A 15176-nucleotide genomic window follows, 5' to 3' on the forward strand; every position below is an offset into this window, starting at 1 on the left:
TGGATCAGGTGACCCTGAGCCTTCCCTTAGTTATGCTGCTATAGGCCTAGGCTGCTGGGGGGCCCCATGATGCTCTGAGTTTCTCTCCTCTCCTGTTCTTTCCTCTATCCCTATGCTTCTATATGCTACCATTACACATCACTAACTTTGTGTCTCCTCTCTCCTGTAGTGTGTCCTCTCTCTCTCCCTGTACCTTTCTGCAGGTTGCCCTGGAGCTCTACGTCTCTGACGAGCAGTCACCAGCCACATCGACCTGATCAGTGTTTGATTGTTGTGTCTTGTTGCTTTTCTTCTTTTGTCTCTCCTCTATCCACTCACCCCAACCGGTCGAGGCAGAAGGCCGCCCACCAAGAGCCGGGGTCTGTCGGAGGTTTCTTCCGTTAAAGGGAGTTTTTCCTCCCCACTGTCGCCAAGTGCTTGCTCAAGGGGGATTTGTTGGGTTTTCCCTATGTAATAATATTGATAACAGTAAGGTCTAGACCTTACTTTGTAAAGTGTCCTGAGATGACTTTTGTTGTGATTTGGCGCTATACAAATAAAATTTGATTTGATTTGATTTGATATATCAATAGAGTTGAAACATTTGATAGTCAATCAACAGAAAATTAATCATTTATTTTTTGCTCCTTTTGGCCTTTGAAGCTTTTTTGGTCACAATTCAGTTCAGGTTATTTTATTTATATTGCATATTTAAAAACAGCCAGAGTATATGATGATAATATCGATAAAGAAAATAGGAAGTTGTAGCTCTAATCAGTAACCACTCTGCTATTCACTAGCATGTGTCAAGAGTTTTGGTTGACAGAAGAGGTGCTTTAAATGTGAGTAAAAACCTACGTAGGCGTAGCATGTATCTGTGGTCTCAAATGATCTCTAGGCCCCTCGGGCTCCGGAGGCTGGACTTTGAGGCAGAAAGGAACATTCCATTCCAGTGCTGTTTGGTGACTTCCTAACCCTAACAGCCTTGTTTCAAGGGCAGCTTTCGACAAGCAGCAGGATGTAAAGCAACAGCAGTGCATTCAGTTGGTTTGAAGAAACAGCCCCTTTGGTAATTGAACATGCTGGAAAAACGTTACCCTGACCTCAGTCTTGTAGTTCATCACTGTAAGGTGCACATTACCTGTGCTTGCCATCAAATAAATACACTGACATGGAGTGCACATACTGGTGCCAGTGACTGTACATAGGCGTGGACCCACTGCCCAGTGTGTGTTCCCTCACATAGATGTTACTGTGGCTTTCTCTTCCATCTGAAAGCACCATTTAAAGTTTAATTCCTACTTTTTAGGACCCATCATAAGAGATGCTTAAAATGATTTTTTTTTTTTTTTTTTTGGTAGTGGCTCAGGGGATATGTTTATTTTATAATCATATAAATTTTGTATCATCCACCATGTCGCATCTAAGTTGTAAGGTGGATCATTTCATTCCCTTAGTGTGAAAAGATGAAACATGATGCTGGTAGTGTAATAGCCCACTCCATTTGCCAGTGTGGGCATTATTTGTGAGTTATTTTTAGTGGGTTTACTGGCTGATGGCAGGTTGTAAGAGCCGGTGATAAACGTTTATGTCTAACAGCTTATGGATGTGCATCCACTGCAGGGAAATGAAATAAGAGAATGACGGTCAGGCTTGTGTGTTCATATCAGAAACACTGATATGTGAGCGAGGGGTTGCTCAGAAGCAGGTGTTGACTTGCACAGCTCTGCCACATATCACAATATTTGGATGTAAAAAATAGTCATTTAGTGTCAGTGGACACATCAGTTGATGTGTCACTGTATATTTATGCCTAGAACTGAAAATAATATATAATATTAATATATAATTTATGAGCTGTCCATGCAGACTTTTTCATCTAATGGGAAAATACATGTTTGAGCCACAATGAATCAGTTAATTGACAGGAATTTCATTTATAGCAAGAAATCACTATACAGACAAAGCAGGTATTTTATCCATTGTCCACATTCCACAGCCTTGAGAGCTTTTATCCACAGAAAAAAATTCTCACAATGGTAAATCCAAAGCTGCTCTTTGTTTACTAAAATCCCGGCATTTCATTAACTGATAAAAACAGACATGCCATCATAACAAATGAAGGATCTGCACAGTCTTTGTGTGCGCACACTATAGGTGGAGGGAGAGACAAAGGGCTTTCGTTTCTCACCCACTGTCTCGTAACATTAAGTGGTTATAAAGTGATTATGACAGGGCCTTCACGTGCCTTTTCTCTCTCTTGTGCTGCTCCTCTTCCTCTGTGGTCATTTTTCCTCATGAATTGGTGTGGCTACATGCAGTGGGTGTGCTGGAGGAGTCACACACGTGTACAAAAGGTGGTGGGGGTTACTGGCTGCATACTGTCGTGATTAGCCAGCTTGGAGGAGAAAAGGGGCTCGTCTGGGTTCATCGGATCAGCAGGGGCAGTGATATCCCCGGTGACCTCAGTCTGCTGGCAGCCTGAGGACAAGGAAGGAGGGAAAGATAATGAAAAGAAAAGAAGAGGAGGCAGATTCTGAGTTTTTAGCTGCCTCAACAACAAGATGTTGTGGTGGTGACAGTACGTGATGTTACAAATCGAGGCGATGGCAATTCGCCTTATTAATGGCTGCTACTCTCTTGTTCTCCCGTCATTATCTTAAATGCTGCAAGGGCTGCTGTCACTGTAGCTGCCCTAGAATTAGTTTGTATTTATTTCACTGCCTTTCTCTTTGCACCATGATATGTATCAATTAAGTCCTCAGCACACACAGCATGTTTGTTTGTTTTCATGTATGTGAATGTGTCTTTGTTGCTGCTAAAGGCGTGCAGTGGTTGGCAGAAGTACTGTATCTCCCACCTCTCTGGTTGGTGATGATTGATGTCACCGCATTTCACCTCCTGGTAATTGAGCTCATATTTACAGAATAGAGCATCTGGACTTTTGGTACTCCCTGTCTTTATCCTTTATTTGACCCAGTGTGAGCCAAGACCCAGACCTGGCTCTCAAACAGAACGTTTTTTTTATGAAACACTGTTATGTTTTTATGATCTTTCATTTCTACCTCATCAGTCCACTCCTTCTGTCACCAGCTCCTCCTGTACTATGTTGTGGACCCATGCACACTACACACACATCTATGTTTGCCGCACACGTGGTTGCCCAGCATTGTGATTAATGTCCGCAATTCAGCCTGAAAAATTCCCTTGAGTGGGTGCTAGTTGCCTTATGCAGAGAAGAAACTCATTACTGCTGTCAGTTGAGCTGACAGAGTAAGGAGGGGTGTGAGCGATTGTACGTGTGTCTGCATGTGCGTGCATGCATGCGAGGAGGGAAACTAGTTTTTGCGTATTAGTACGTGCATGTACGTCTGTCCGCCTTTGTCATATCAGCCATGCTGTGTGTGTCCACAATGTTCTAAGCTGAGTATAAAAGTGACAGTGTGTCTCAGAGTTTGTATCCAAGGAACATGGATGGACATCAGAAATAAATGAGCCAGATTTCATCAGCACCCTGCACACACAAACATTCCAACTTGTGGTTTTTAATGGCTAACCTGTGTGCACCGTGCTGTATTATGGCCACAGCCCTTCTCCTCTGCATATGGATACTTGATCTCTGTTACTACATATTCCCATCTTCCATTCACAGATAAGGTAAATGTAGCAGGTTGTGGGGATATTAGACTTAAGTTAAAGCCAGTTGCCATTAAATTAATGGAGGATATAAAGAATTTCATTTTAACTACCATAATTGCCTGGCCATTCTTGTTAATGATTCTGTGAGTGAGAAAGTAGGAAGGAGAAAAAAGCAGAAAGAGGAAAGGCAGAAAAGAAAACTGTCTAATATGAGGGTAGGCCTGCATAGTATGGATAAGCAGAGAATTGCGCCATTTACTGAGAGATTACTATCTACACTCACCAATGCCACAAACACTGCTAAAATGAAGATTTTGGGGGCATGCATACATTGTATATATGGAAATTAGCTCCATATGTGGCTCAGGCCTTTGCTTAGCTGCTTAGTTTGAAGCGACTGGACCAGAGCTAGGAGAGAAAAATCTGATTACTTTGGCTAGTTCAGATTTTCTGTAAAATGTCTGTAACTGTGGATGCTTGATTTTTACTGCTTATACTGTAATATTAGAAAATATACAGTATATTCTGTCAAGCAAGCAATGCAAACAGCTGTTTTACTGTGGACCACATCATTGTGAGGCGTGGAGGAACTGGGCAGCCTAGCCAACACAGATGAAATCAATGACGACAGCTATTCAAGGGGTGCGGTATATTGTTAGTCTGTGTTATCGCACATATGTATAATATTTAAAAGGTGGAAGGACTTTCAAACTCCGAAAGACTTCAATACCGATACAGAGTTGTTATTTTATTTGTTGTACACGTAAACAGTCGATGATGTATTGCTAACTTTAGCCACATGATTTAGCTTGCTAACAGTTGCTGCTGACACAGCACAATAAATGATATAGAATTTCATTTGCTACCATTTTGCCATTTCTTGCTCGCTGTTTGTCAGTTTCTACAGATAACACACTGAATGTTCTAACTTTAGAATCATCTTCTACTGCATCTTAAGTTATGTGGCACCACTTTACCAGATCCCCTTCGTTCTCAGTGGAGACATACGTACTTGTCATTGTCGTTTTGTATTGGTGGGTAGCTATAGTAAACATAGATATGTTATGCTGGAGAAAAATTTGTGGGAACTCAAAACAAAATGTATGAAAGGGGGTTGTAGTTTTATGGCTACTACAAATCTAAAAGGCGATATTTTTCTGAAAACAGAAGGAAAATCAGTTAATGTGTACCATCAGTGATACTGAGGGGAAAAGGGTCATATTATCCAGCCCTAAACTGGAGATTTGTATTTATACAGCTTATATTTCAGACCTGTGATGTGAGGATATGGAGATCAGTAGGGACGCTGAGACACAGATAAATGCACAGTGGGAACCACACAGCTGAAGGACAGTGGACCGCCCTCTCACTACCACCAGGTTCTTCTCTTGTGTCTGTCTGTGTGTGTGTGTGTGTGATGGAGTGGCAAAGGCGTGAGATTTACGCAGCCGTTTCAGCCATTTGGGGATCCCTGTTTTCAGGGTACTGTGAGCTGTAGTGCAGTGCATGGAGCAGTCCCGCCCTGCTTCTTTCAGATGTCCTGTGGGAGTGCCAGATGTGGGGTCATCCATCTACCACTGGCCCAGACCAGTCCCCCTCAAAGTCACTGTCAGGTGCATAGTTAACGCTGCATGCTACACTTTCAGAAAAGAACACACGAGGTGTATTAAACTCAGACATTTCTCTAGATTTATGTCTTGTCCACCAGTGATGTATGATCAAGAAACAGCAGCACAAAGACTTCTCAGGAGAGATTCATTGTGGCCTCCTCAAAGCGGCCTCCCAACCCAACAGTTGTCCGTTAATGAGGGGGAAGTAATGAGTGTTTGACTGAGGAGAATTGTGATGCCAAATGTCTGTCCAGGTTGTTATTCAGGGCCACTGCTGTCTGCAAGCTTCACTTATTTCTGGCCTCACAAAACAAGAGGTGGAGACAAGTCAAAGAAGAATTTAATGGCATTTACATTTGAATATAAATGTTATTTTACACCAGATGTCTCTAAACATTTTAAAATACTTCAAACTCCCCAATACCAAGAAACAAAACAAGACAAGCCAGGGCAGGGATAAAGCAGTTGCAGGATATCAATTTTGCGCAGACAGCGTGCAATGAAAGAGATGAATAAAAGGCAGCACATAATTCATGTGGATTTGAGCTCATATATACTGCTTGGATGATGGGAGAGACATCTCATTTGAATTCCAAAGCAGGCAGTTGCACGCTGAGGTATTGGTGATATTAATTAGATACGTGGCCTCTTGGAAAATACAGAAAGGCATTGTGAAAGCATCGTCTCTTCCCAGCTAAGGTGGAAAGAAGAAGCATCCACATCTTTTTTTTAAAGGTTTATTACTCTAAGTAATAAATGCTTGGAGAACGAGGGTTTCGGGGGGAAAAAACTGATTTAGGATTTGACCAAAAGCACAAAGAGGAAATTACTTCTCTTGTCCTGTCTTGTCTCAGTGATGCTGTTCTCCTAAGAGTTATATTATGAGCATACATGTGTAAAGAGTACATGCGCAAGAAAAGTAGGTGAATTTCTTCCTGTGTGACTAGATGAATTTCAACTGTTAAGGAAAGCTTAGTGCTCCTTGAAATGCTCAAGAGAAAAGAATTTCATTGCCTTAAAAGATTTATTCTCAGCTTGCACGTTAAAGACAAATTGTCGGAACTCAGCGGCCTATAGAGAGGCTAAATCCTGACCCACTTAGCTTCTGTTCTGATAGCTTTCCAGTTTGTTTTTCTATAAGAGGTTTCTTTCATCACCTTTCCTGAAAAATTGTTTTCTGTCCAAATTTGGGGATAAAGAATAATTACTACCATACTGGAGTTTAAAACTTACCTAAGATAAACCCATGATTTTGTGCTCCTGTAACTCTTAGGTAAGGCACTCAACTTGGAATATCAACAGAACTCCAGTATCATTATTCAGCTTTTTAGACAGACACTCTCTTTAAGAAAAAAAAACAGTCTTGTTGTGGCTAGTGGGAAAGTGACTAGCCTGACAAGGGGATTGGACTTCATTTGTCTGGGGCTATACCACATGCTGTGTTCCTAATAAGGTGGTAATTTGGCAGTGGGACAAACTTAGGAGGTGGGCAAGTTAAGAGAAGATCGAATTCTTTTGAGTAGAGAATCTGTCTGTGTTCTCAAATCCAGGAAAGCTCTAGGCTGCATACTGATTCAACAGAGGTGTTGTGCTCTCAAATTTAACAAATTACACTGAGGTGATAGTGAGACAGCATATGAAGATTAAAAAAAACAGCTCACACTTGGTCTATGTTCCTTTCACAAGTCGCTTTTTACTTGTGCATCAACCTTTGAGGTGATCGGGACAGAAAGCCTCATTAAGACGCAGGCTTTGTGTACTTGTCGGTGTAGAAGTGCCTGTGGGTGTCTCTGAGACGGTTGCACAGTATGCACATGTGAACCCTCATGAGACTCTATAAGGTCCTGAGACTGGACATGTGAGCATAGAAAAGTGTGTGGCCCACCTGTGTGTTGAAGCCATATTTGTTCTAGAGTAAACTAGAATATGTGTTTGGCAGCATGGAAAATACTATCAGACTAAGTATTGGCAAAGTCTTTGAGCCATTTTGTCCCGTCTCTCTAATTATCTTGAGCGAATATTTGATATGTGCAGTTTTACGCTCAGTTAGTTCTTAAATGATACTAAACACCTGCTCTTTAGTCTCACACATTGAATCCTTTCTTTGTAGGCATCTCTACATGTACAAGCACTTGTAAAACATTTGCTTTTTTATATATTACTCAAAGAAAACTATATCAACAAGTTTGACACCAACAAGGAGAAACACAGGCAGTTAAATTTAGATCAAATACTACTTTTCATGGCACTGGTTTGTGTGTTATTTTAACCCTCCTCTCTCAGTTGTACCCGCCCAGCTTTGCCACTCTCGCTTTTCTCTCTCACTTGTCTCTAATCTTACCCAAGCCGTGACTGCGAATCATTTAAATAATCCCTTAATGTTCAGCATCTGTTGTGCTTTAATCGGTCCCTCTTTAATTAGGGCCTGCATGCTGAAGTGAGTGTAGGAGGCTTAATGCAGAGATCCAGGGCTGTTGGGGAAGGGCAGGAGTGCAAGGCATGGGGGTGCTGGAGTGGGGGTGGCAGAGGCCAGGGGGACGATAGGGTGTAGTGTATGGTGGAAGGGGCTTGAAGTGGTGGAGGAGTAAGGGGTGTGATGGAGACACAGGCACAGAGCAGGGCACCAGGAGGGGCCCAGATTTTGTCCCCAGGGTGAAGAGGTTAGGCGAGAGAGTGGGAACATTGTGCCTTTCCCACCATAATAGCTGATGCAGAGCAGGTGAAATTCTATGTTTCCACACTTATAATTTACACTGCTTAAGTGCTTAAGTGTTTGTTCAGCTTTGGCTGTCATGGCTGGATGTATAACAGTGTTTTCTCGGACTGTAATGAAAATGGACAAAACTGTAATATCTTATAGTATAATATGAGATGAAACAAGACATAACAAAATTGCTGCACTGTATGTTGGAGCAAAAATATTAAAAACTCCAAAATCTGTACATTGTTTTCTTGATTAATGAGTTAGTTATTTGGTGAATTAAATGTCAGCATATAGTAAAAAAAAACAACAACACAAATATCCCAAAAGCCAAGATGATATCAGATTGCTTGTTTTGTCTGAACAAGGGTTCAAAACTCAAAGAGATTTAGTTTAATAACATAGAAGATTAACAAAACCAGCACAGTGAAGCTTGAACAAGGGAATTTTGTTTAGGTATTTTTGCTTAAAACACACACACACAGACATACTGAAGGTGGCGCTGTCCCTGCAGGGCACTATTCTGGCCATCAGTAGCAACTTGTGGACTGGGGAGAACAGGAACTGAACAGCTAACATTCCAGTTAGGGGGTGACCGCTCTACCCCCTGAGCCACAACTGTCTGGTCCACTTAGAGTATTAATTTGTTAACATCATCAGAACCTGTGCTAATTACAGAGCTGTATTATTGGATTGCATTACAGTGCAGAGGGGTTTGTATTTTTCTGGTCACTCAGCATGCCCTTCATGACCTTCTTGGTTTAAGGAAGAATAATGTTAGAAATATATGTGATAAATAAACTTTTGTTGCATTGCTGCTTCCTCCACCTACTACAGTGAGACTTAATAGCCTCCATCTGTCTTACTGTATTTAACCTGGTGCATACAAGCTGCACAGTATTGATCAATACAATGGGCTAAGGACAGTCACACCACTGGAGAGCCAAAATGTAAAGAGGCTTACAGTACAAGCAGAAATTCCAGTCAAAATATAATTGTAATGCAAGGGAAGATCAGAAGTAGAGGAAAATGGCAAAGACATGTATAGGAAAGGCTGTAAAGTCATGAGATAGAAACTAGTTTGGTAACTGAAGTGGACAGAATACGTGTGGTTGACATTTAGCTCAGCCATGTGTGCTGATATGTGTCTGCGAGAAACGAAAGGCTAAAGGATAGTTCTTAGTGAAATCACATAAACTGTCCATGTCCACATGTGTAAAGGCAAAGTTTGCACTGGACCACCACACAGCCCTGTTGATAAAGAAGCAATACTATATCACCAGGTACAACAAAAAATATATGCTACAGTATGATTTGTACACAGTATCATATTACAGTTATATTGGAGAGCTTTTAATATAAATGATCAATAGGCCTGGTTCCTGAGCCCTGCTGTCTGTACATCTGGATGTCTGCCACCTGAGCCTGAGTGGCAGATGTGCTGTTCAGCTGATGCTTTTGTACATGCATGGGGAGGCATTGATGTGCGAAAGCATTAAAGGAGAAAAATAAGTGCTTGTATAGCCCACGCACATGCAGCCCTTCCATTCGTAGCTGATAAGCATCACACATCACGAACCAGCAGATTGATCGCAGGTGTGCCAGGCTTGGGTGCAGGGCAGGGGAGGAGTGGGGTTTCTATAGAGGGTCAGGGAGCTGATAAAAAAAAAAATCACATCTGCATTAAAAAGCCATCTCCAGGGTTATAACACAGAGCCTGCTATTTCAGGGATGCCTATTTAAAGGCTGAAGTGTGGGCTTTCCATGCTGGAATAGCCCTGTGCACCATCTCTATTATTTATTAGCCTTGCTCTTCCTCCACCGGTTTACCAGTGTGGGGGTGGGGTGAGTATGGCAGTCATCTCCGCTGCTTGAACAACATGGGCTTAATGATGTCACAGGCTTGACAGGACTCATGGGGCTGGAGGCGAGGGCAATGACATTATAACATAGGTATTCACTGAAGCTTCACGCCGTAGCTGTAGGTTTGAATGGTGCTGGAGGATGTCAGTCCCTCTGTTGGCATCATTACCTCTGTCATATCAATGAATCACTCCCAGCACTGGGGGAAAAAACAACGACATGGGAACACAGGTCAGTTTTTTTTTTTTAAAAAGTGGTATCTTGTCTCATTAGGTTAGCTGATTACTGTAGTTACTGCAATAGGAAACAGCTTAGTTTGGCATTTTAACCACCTTGTTATGTATTCTCTGTTGTGTGCGTGTGTTTGTGTTTGTTTAACTGAATAATAAAGAACTGGATTATTAGTTTGGAGCCATTAGGCAAAAATAAAAATTCAGAAAGTGGTCAGTCAAATCATGAAATTTTAACCTGCATTTCTTGTCCTAATGGATTTTGTTGTCTTTTTCTCCTTGTTCTGGGCAGCAATTTGCTGAATAGTGCCGTTGGATCTTATGCATCCATGCATTGTACAGCATCACCGTTGAAGTGGGTCTTCCCCCCAACCCCAACCACAGGGGAAGTGTTGAGCAGATTGCTGTTTGGCAAACCAAAATAAGGAGAAGAAGACAACAAACTATAGGCTGGGCCTACCTTCTTTTGTAATGCACACTGGCTGACAAACAATAAAATAAAAAGGTTTAACTAGAGGAGTCTCAGTTGACTTGCATGTCTCTTGACTAATGATATGACTAGTTTTTTCACTAGATCGTCAGATTGATCTGAGTTGCTCGCATGTAAAAGGACAAAAACCCAGTGACTTAAATTCCTGTTGAATATTACCAGTATAGAGTGGAATTGAAGAATGTTGAAATTAATCAGTATCGACTGCCCTTTCAGCTCGTCCTTGGGCTTCAAATCTAATAATCAGTAATAGTACATCAGCACTTGCATTTGTATTTCATCCTTTGTGTAAAATTCTAGCGTATGGATGTCAAACAGATTTCTGCCTGGTTCTGAGACCCTTGCAACTTGTATGGTTAGAGATTGTGAAACACACAGCAGGGCAGTGCCACTCACTTGTTGTCTATGCTTAGAAGCCAGAGTTTTGACAAGACCTGATTTACAGCTTAGCTACCCATCTAAATCACCACGCCTCACATTTCCTGTCTGTGACCTTCGCTCATGTTACTCCCTCACTCATTTTTCTTTTGTGGTTGTCACCAAGGAACCGTCAAACATATGTTCAAGGAGCCATCTCCTCCCTTGGCATCTTGTGTATGGATTTCTTTTTAGTATGCACCCCAACCCTTCTTTCCCTTGTTGCAGTAATTAGACCTGCTCCATTTAAGCCAGCAGCGTCATGCTGTTAGTGGACAGTCTTAAATAATGTGTGAGTGTCTGTCAACACTTGACAAAGGAAGAGTGAAAAACAATAGCAAACCATGTCTGCTAGGGCTCTGTGTTGGGATGAGTATGAGTGCACTTCTTGCCTCACGTGTCTGTCTTGTCTGACAGTCTGGACAGTGACAGATATAGTTGTGTGTTTCCACTGAAGCAGCTTTTTACATTTGTTTATGTGCTGTAGCTAATCTGCAGCCTCTCTAACAGTAACTGGCACATGCACAATGCGGATTACCAATGGCAGTTTTTCTTTACATCCAGTGCAGAGCGGTAACTAGTTTGCCTGCTTCTCTATGTGTTCTGTATCTGCATATGTAAGCTTACTGTGAATTTTCTAGGTGTGGCTGATTCTTCCAGTGTGTTGACTGTTACAGGGGTGTGGGCCTCTTAGAGAAACCATGTTTTATGTATGAGGGTGGGGCCCATTGGGGGGGTTGTGTCAGTGGACATACAACTGCCCAGCAGACACCATGACTACTTGGCAAAGATGCACACGAGAGCTTCTATAGGTGCAGTTTCTCCTCCATTCTTCAGTATTTCAAGTGCAGTTTTGTTCCACATTTCCACATCCCCAGTGTTTCCAATTTACAATGACAGTACAAACAGCAGCATCCCTGAATGTGTACATCTTTAGTTGAGATAGTGACCTCCCTCGATCAAGAGTCTCTCTAAACTCCCTGCTGTAGGATTCCTAGCTGTTTCACTGCACCTAAACCCTCTGCATTAATAGTGGTAGTCTCCTAGGGCAAATAGCTGTTTTTGTACTAATATATTCTAGGGCTTGAAGTTCACTCAGTGGAAACCAATGTTATCTAAAGGACATGCAAATAGCTGTTTTTGTACTAATATATTGGTTTGGTGATAAAATATTACTTATGTCTCTGTGCCATGTGAACTTGTCAGTGAAGCTGGCTTAAAACCTTTTATGGTTGTGAGTCCCAGGTGGAAAAATTGCAGCTGGACCGTTATATGGACTTAGGCTGAGTTACTCCAGTAAGAGGTTCAGCTGTTTAAGTGTGATCTTTTAGTAGAGAGGCAAAATAAAAGTGGCACAACTTTTGGGGGTGTTTTTTGAGGCAGAATAATGGAAACAATGAAAATGCCATCTCTTCTCACAGAGAATTCAATGTTTAGGCAAGTGAACTTTTACTACTGGGCGAATAGCAAATTAGCAGTTTAAATTTTCATCAGAGCTCTATATACATCCATTCAGGGAGCTGAGGTCAAGTTGCGCTGGAGATTGCCACACTTCTCATTAAGCTCTGAAATGGAATGAATAATCACTGCTTTAGACCACTGACACAGCCACATTGGTCGAAAGCCACTTTATATGAGTATCTCACTCTCTGTGTGTCTCTCGATGTTTTGGTCATTAAACGGAATATTTGTAGTGTAGTTTTATTTAAATACAGACATTTTAAACTGCGCTGTGTATTAACCCCTTACAGCAGTGTAAAATAATCACGAATGATACTTCAGTATAAACGATTCAACCAGAAATAGTAGTCAGTAAACAAATAAAACTGACTATCCTCAGTGCAACATAAAGACACACTTGTGGTGTGGGAGCAATAATATGCACAAACACACACACTGAATTTTAGAAGCTGGGAAAACAAAAGACAATAGATTAAGGGCAAACAGACCACAGCTAGGCATGTTTCAGGCATAAATAAGCTTTCTGAATAGTGCTGCTCGCTGGTCCTGTAATTAATGAATTAATGCAAGCTACAGGTTGCGAAGAATGGGAGGCTATGAAATAATTAGGGATCCGTCCCTCTTGTTATGCTAACAGTGTTCAGATAAGTCCTCTTCCGTCCAAGTTAATTATGGTTGACATTTAAATGAGTACACTTGTGTTGAAGAAGTGGGAGAACTGTGGAAGGAGAGGGCCTCTTTCTAATTAAGTTTGTCACTGGCTCCACATTTGGTGCTGGCTTTGTTCTGCAGGGAGGAGATATGTGAAGTGCAGCTGAATGAGGCTCTCTGTAGGGATATTGATACTGGTTTTGCTGTGTGTGTGTGTGTGTGTGTGAACATAAATTCATATAAATGTGCCTGATATACATACTAAGTGATAACATATGGCAGGAAATCCATATGGCAGGCCTAATCTATAGAAACAGTATGTGTAGAGATCACCTTCAGCAGCTGATGACTGTGCTTTATATACTGTTCATCTGTCTTCTCTTGTCAACATGGGCCCAGGACATACAAAGACAAAGAACATATATAATTAAATGAAACCAAACCATAAATATCATAGTCTCTGTATTCTGTAGTTGTTTAGATTAGAGTTCAGCCAAAACCTGTGGCCATGCCAGCTAGATAGACCCATCTCTGACCCACTAGTTTATCCGGTACATGTAATATACCTATTACCTATTTTACCTGACCCTTGCAGATATAGCCTAATGGTAACAGACAAGAAAACCATATCAGAACAACTGTCTATATCTAGCCAATAAACCTGATTACACTGATTATGTAAAATCTTTTTAAAATGAAGCCAAGAAGTATCTGAAGATCTATGAATGCTGCAGAACTAGATGCTATAGCTGTGTTGAGATATGTGATTACCTGATATCCCCCTCTCCCTCCCTTTTCAGCAATGGCAGACTTCCATGTCCAGCCAGAGTCGGTGCATGTTGAGGAGTCCGGTGTGGCTAGATTCCAGTGTCAGATCCATGGTCTGCCAGAGCCCATCATCAGCTGGGAAAAAGACAACCGGCCAGTGGACACCCAGGACGACAGGTTTGATCAAACCACAGCACAGTTCAGTTCAGTTCAATGCTTTACTGCCATTTCACCGTAGTTGGTAGGAATTCACTTTGGTGAGCTCACAATTAAAACAAACCAATACAAATGACAGCACAGACGACAAACAATGCTAAGTGTCAAACACAGACATAAAAGAAGACAATAATTTAACGCCAATGCATCTGTCTTCACACACACACGCACACATTCACATCTATATTTAAAAGAAACTGATAAAATAAAATTCAAAAACCTAATCAATGCTCATAAATAACAACCAAGTAAAATAATCATGTTATAGAGTTATAGAGATGAACAGCTTCTGGAAAAGTGCTATTTCTGAACCTGGTAGTTTTGGTTCTAAAGGCTCTGTCTTTTTTTGGAAGGAAGGATGTTTCAAAATAAGTGAGCTTTTGAGATTTTTACAAGTATTTTTCTGAAGCCTGTCCGGCATAGATTTCTGCCAAGGTCATTTGCTACAGCATCTTCTGTTGTGGTGTTTCCATACCACAGTGTTATAGCAAATGTTGACACTTACAAGAGATGGCAGCACGTTACAAGTCAGTTACCAAGTCTCAGTGCTGCTATTTCCTTCTGTCTCGTAGGTACACACTGCTGCCAACAGGTGTTCTGCAGATTACAGGAATCCATGAGGAGGACAGTGGAAAGTTCTGCTGTGTGGCCCATAACAGTGCTGGAGTAAAATACAGTGCTAAAGCACTCCTCACTGTTTCAGGTTGATACATTTCACCTCTACATATGATGAGCAGACTTTGTTTTTTGTCACATTAATCTAGTCCTTCACTGTAGATTAACTTAACTTCAAATCTGTGTTGCACACAGGTCACTGCGAATATAATTACTGCATTCTCCTCTGTTTATCTACACAGCTTATTTCTAAGATTGTGCAAACCAATTGTTCCACTGCCTGATCTAATAGATACGACATATCGAGCTAATGCACTCTAGAGAAATCCAATTAAAGGATGCTGTCCATCAGGATCATTCTCATCTTTTGCTCACCTCTCCCTTTTGTTCCAGGCTCCCAGTCATCTGTTTACAAAGAGCCTATGATCCTGGTTGGCCCAGAAAACCTGACCCTCACTGTTCACCAAACCGCTATCTTGGAGTGTGTTGCTACTGGATACCCTCGGCCCATTGTGTCCTGGAGCAGACTAGGTGAG

At 41.5% G+C, this 15176-nt stretch overlaps 1 protein-coding gene across 2 annotated transcripts in view; it reads left to right on the forward strand.

The window, feature by feature from the left end:
- Positions 1-15176, forward strand: part of igdcc3 (immunoglobulin superfamily, DCC subclass, member 3) — a 60750-nt gene that overhangs the window by 18114 nt on the left and 27460 nt on the right. For both annotated transcript variants that reach the window (XR_002275681.1, XM_020609910.1), the window contains exons 3-5: positions 13842-13986; positions 14598-14728; positions 15034-15171. Coding sequence is in view for 1 of the 2 variants with exons in the window: in XM_020609910.1 (XP_020465566.1) it covers positions 13842-13986; positions 14598-14728; positions 15034-15171 (414 nt within the window). In the remaining variant the exon portion in view is untranslated. The remainder of the gene's footprint in view (positions 1-13841; positions 13987-14597; positions 14729-15033; positions 15172-15176) is intronic.

The sequence above is a fragment of the Monopterus albus genome, unplaced genomic scaffold (assembly GCF_001952655.1).
Source record: "Monopterus albus unplaced genomic scaffold, M_albus_1.0 scaffold4.1, whole genome shotgun sequence".
Lineage (NCBI taxonomy): Eukaryota > Metazoa > Chordata > Actinopteri > Synbranchiformes > Synbranchidae > Monopterus > Monopterus albus.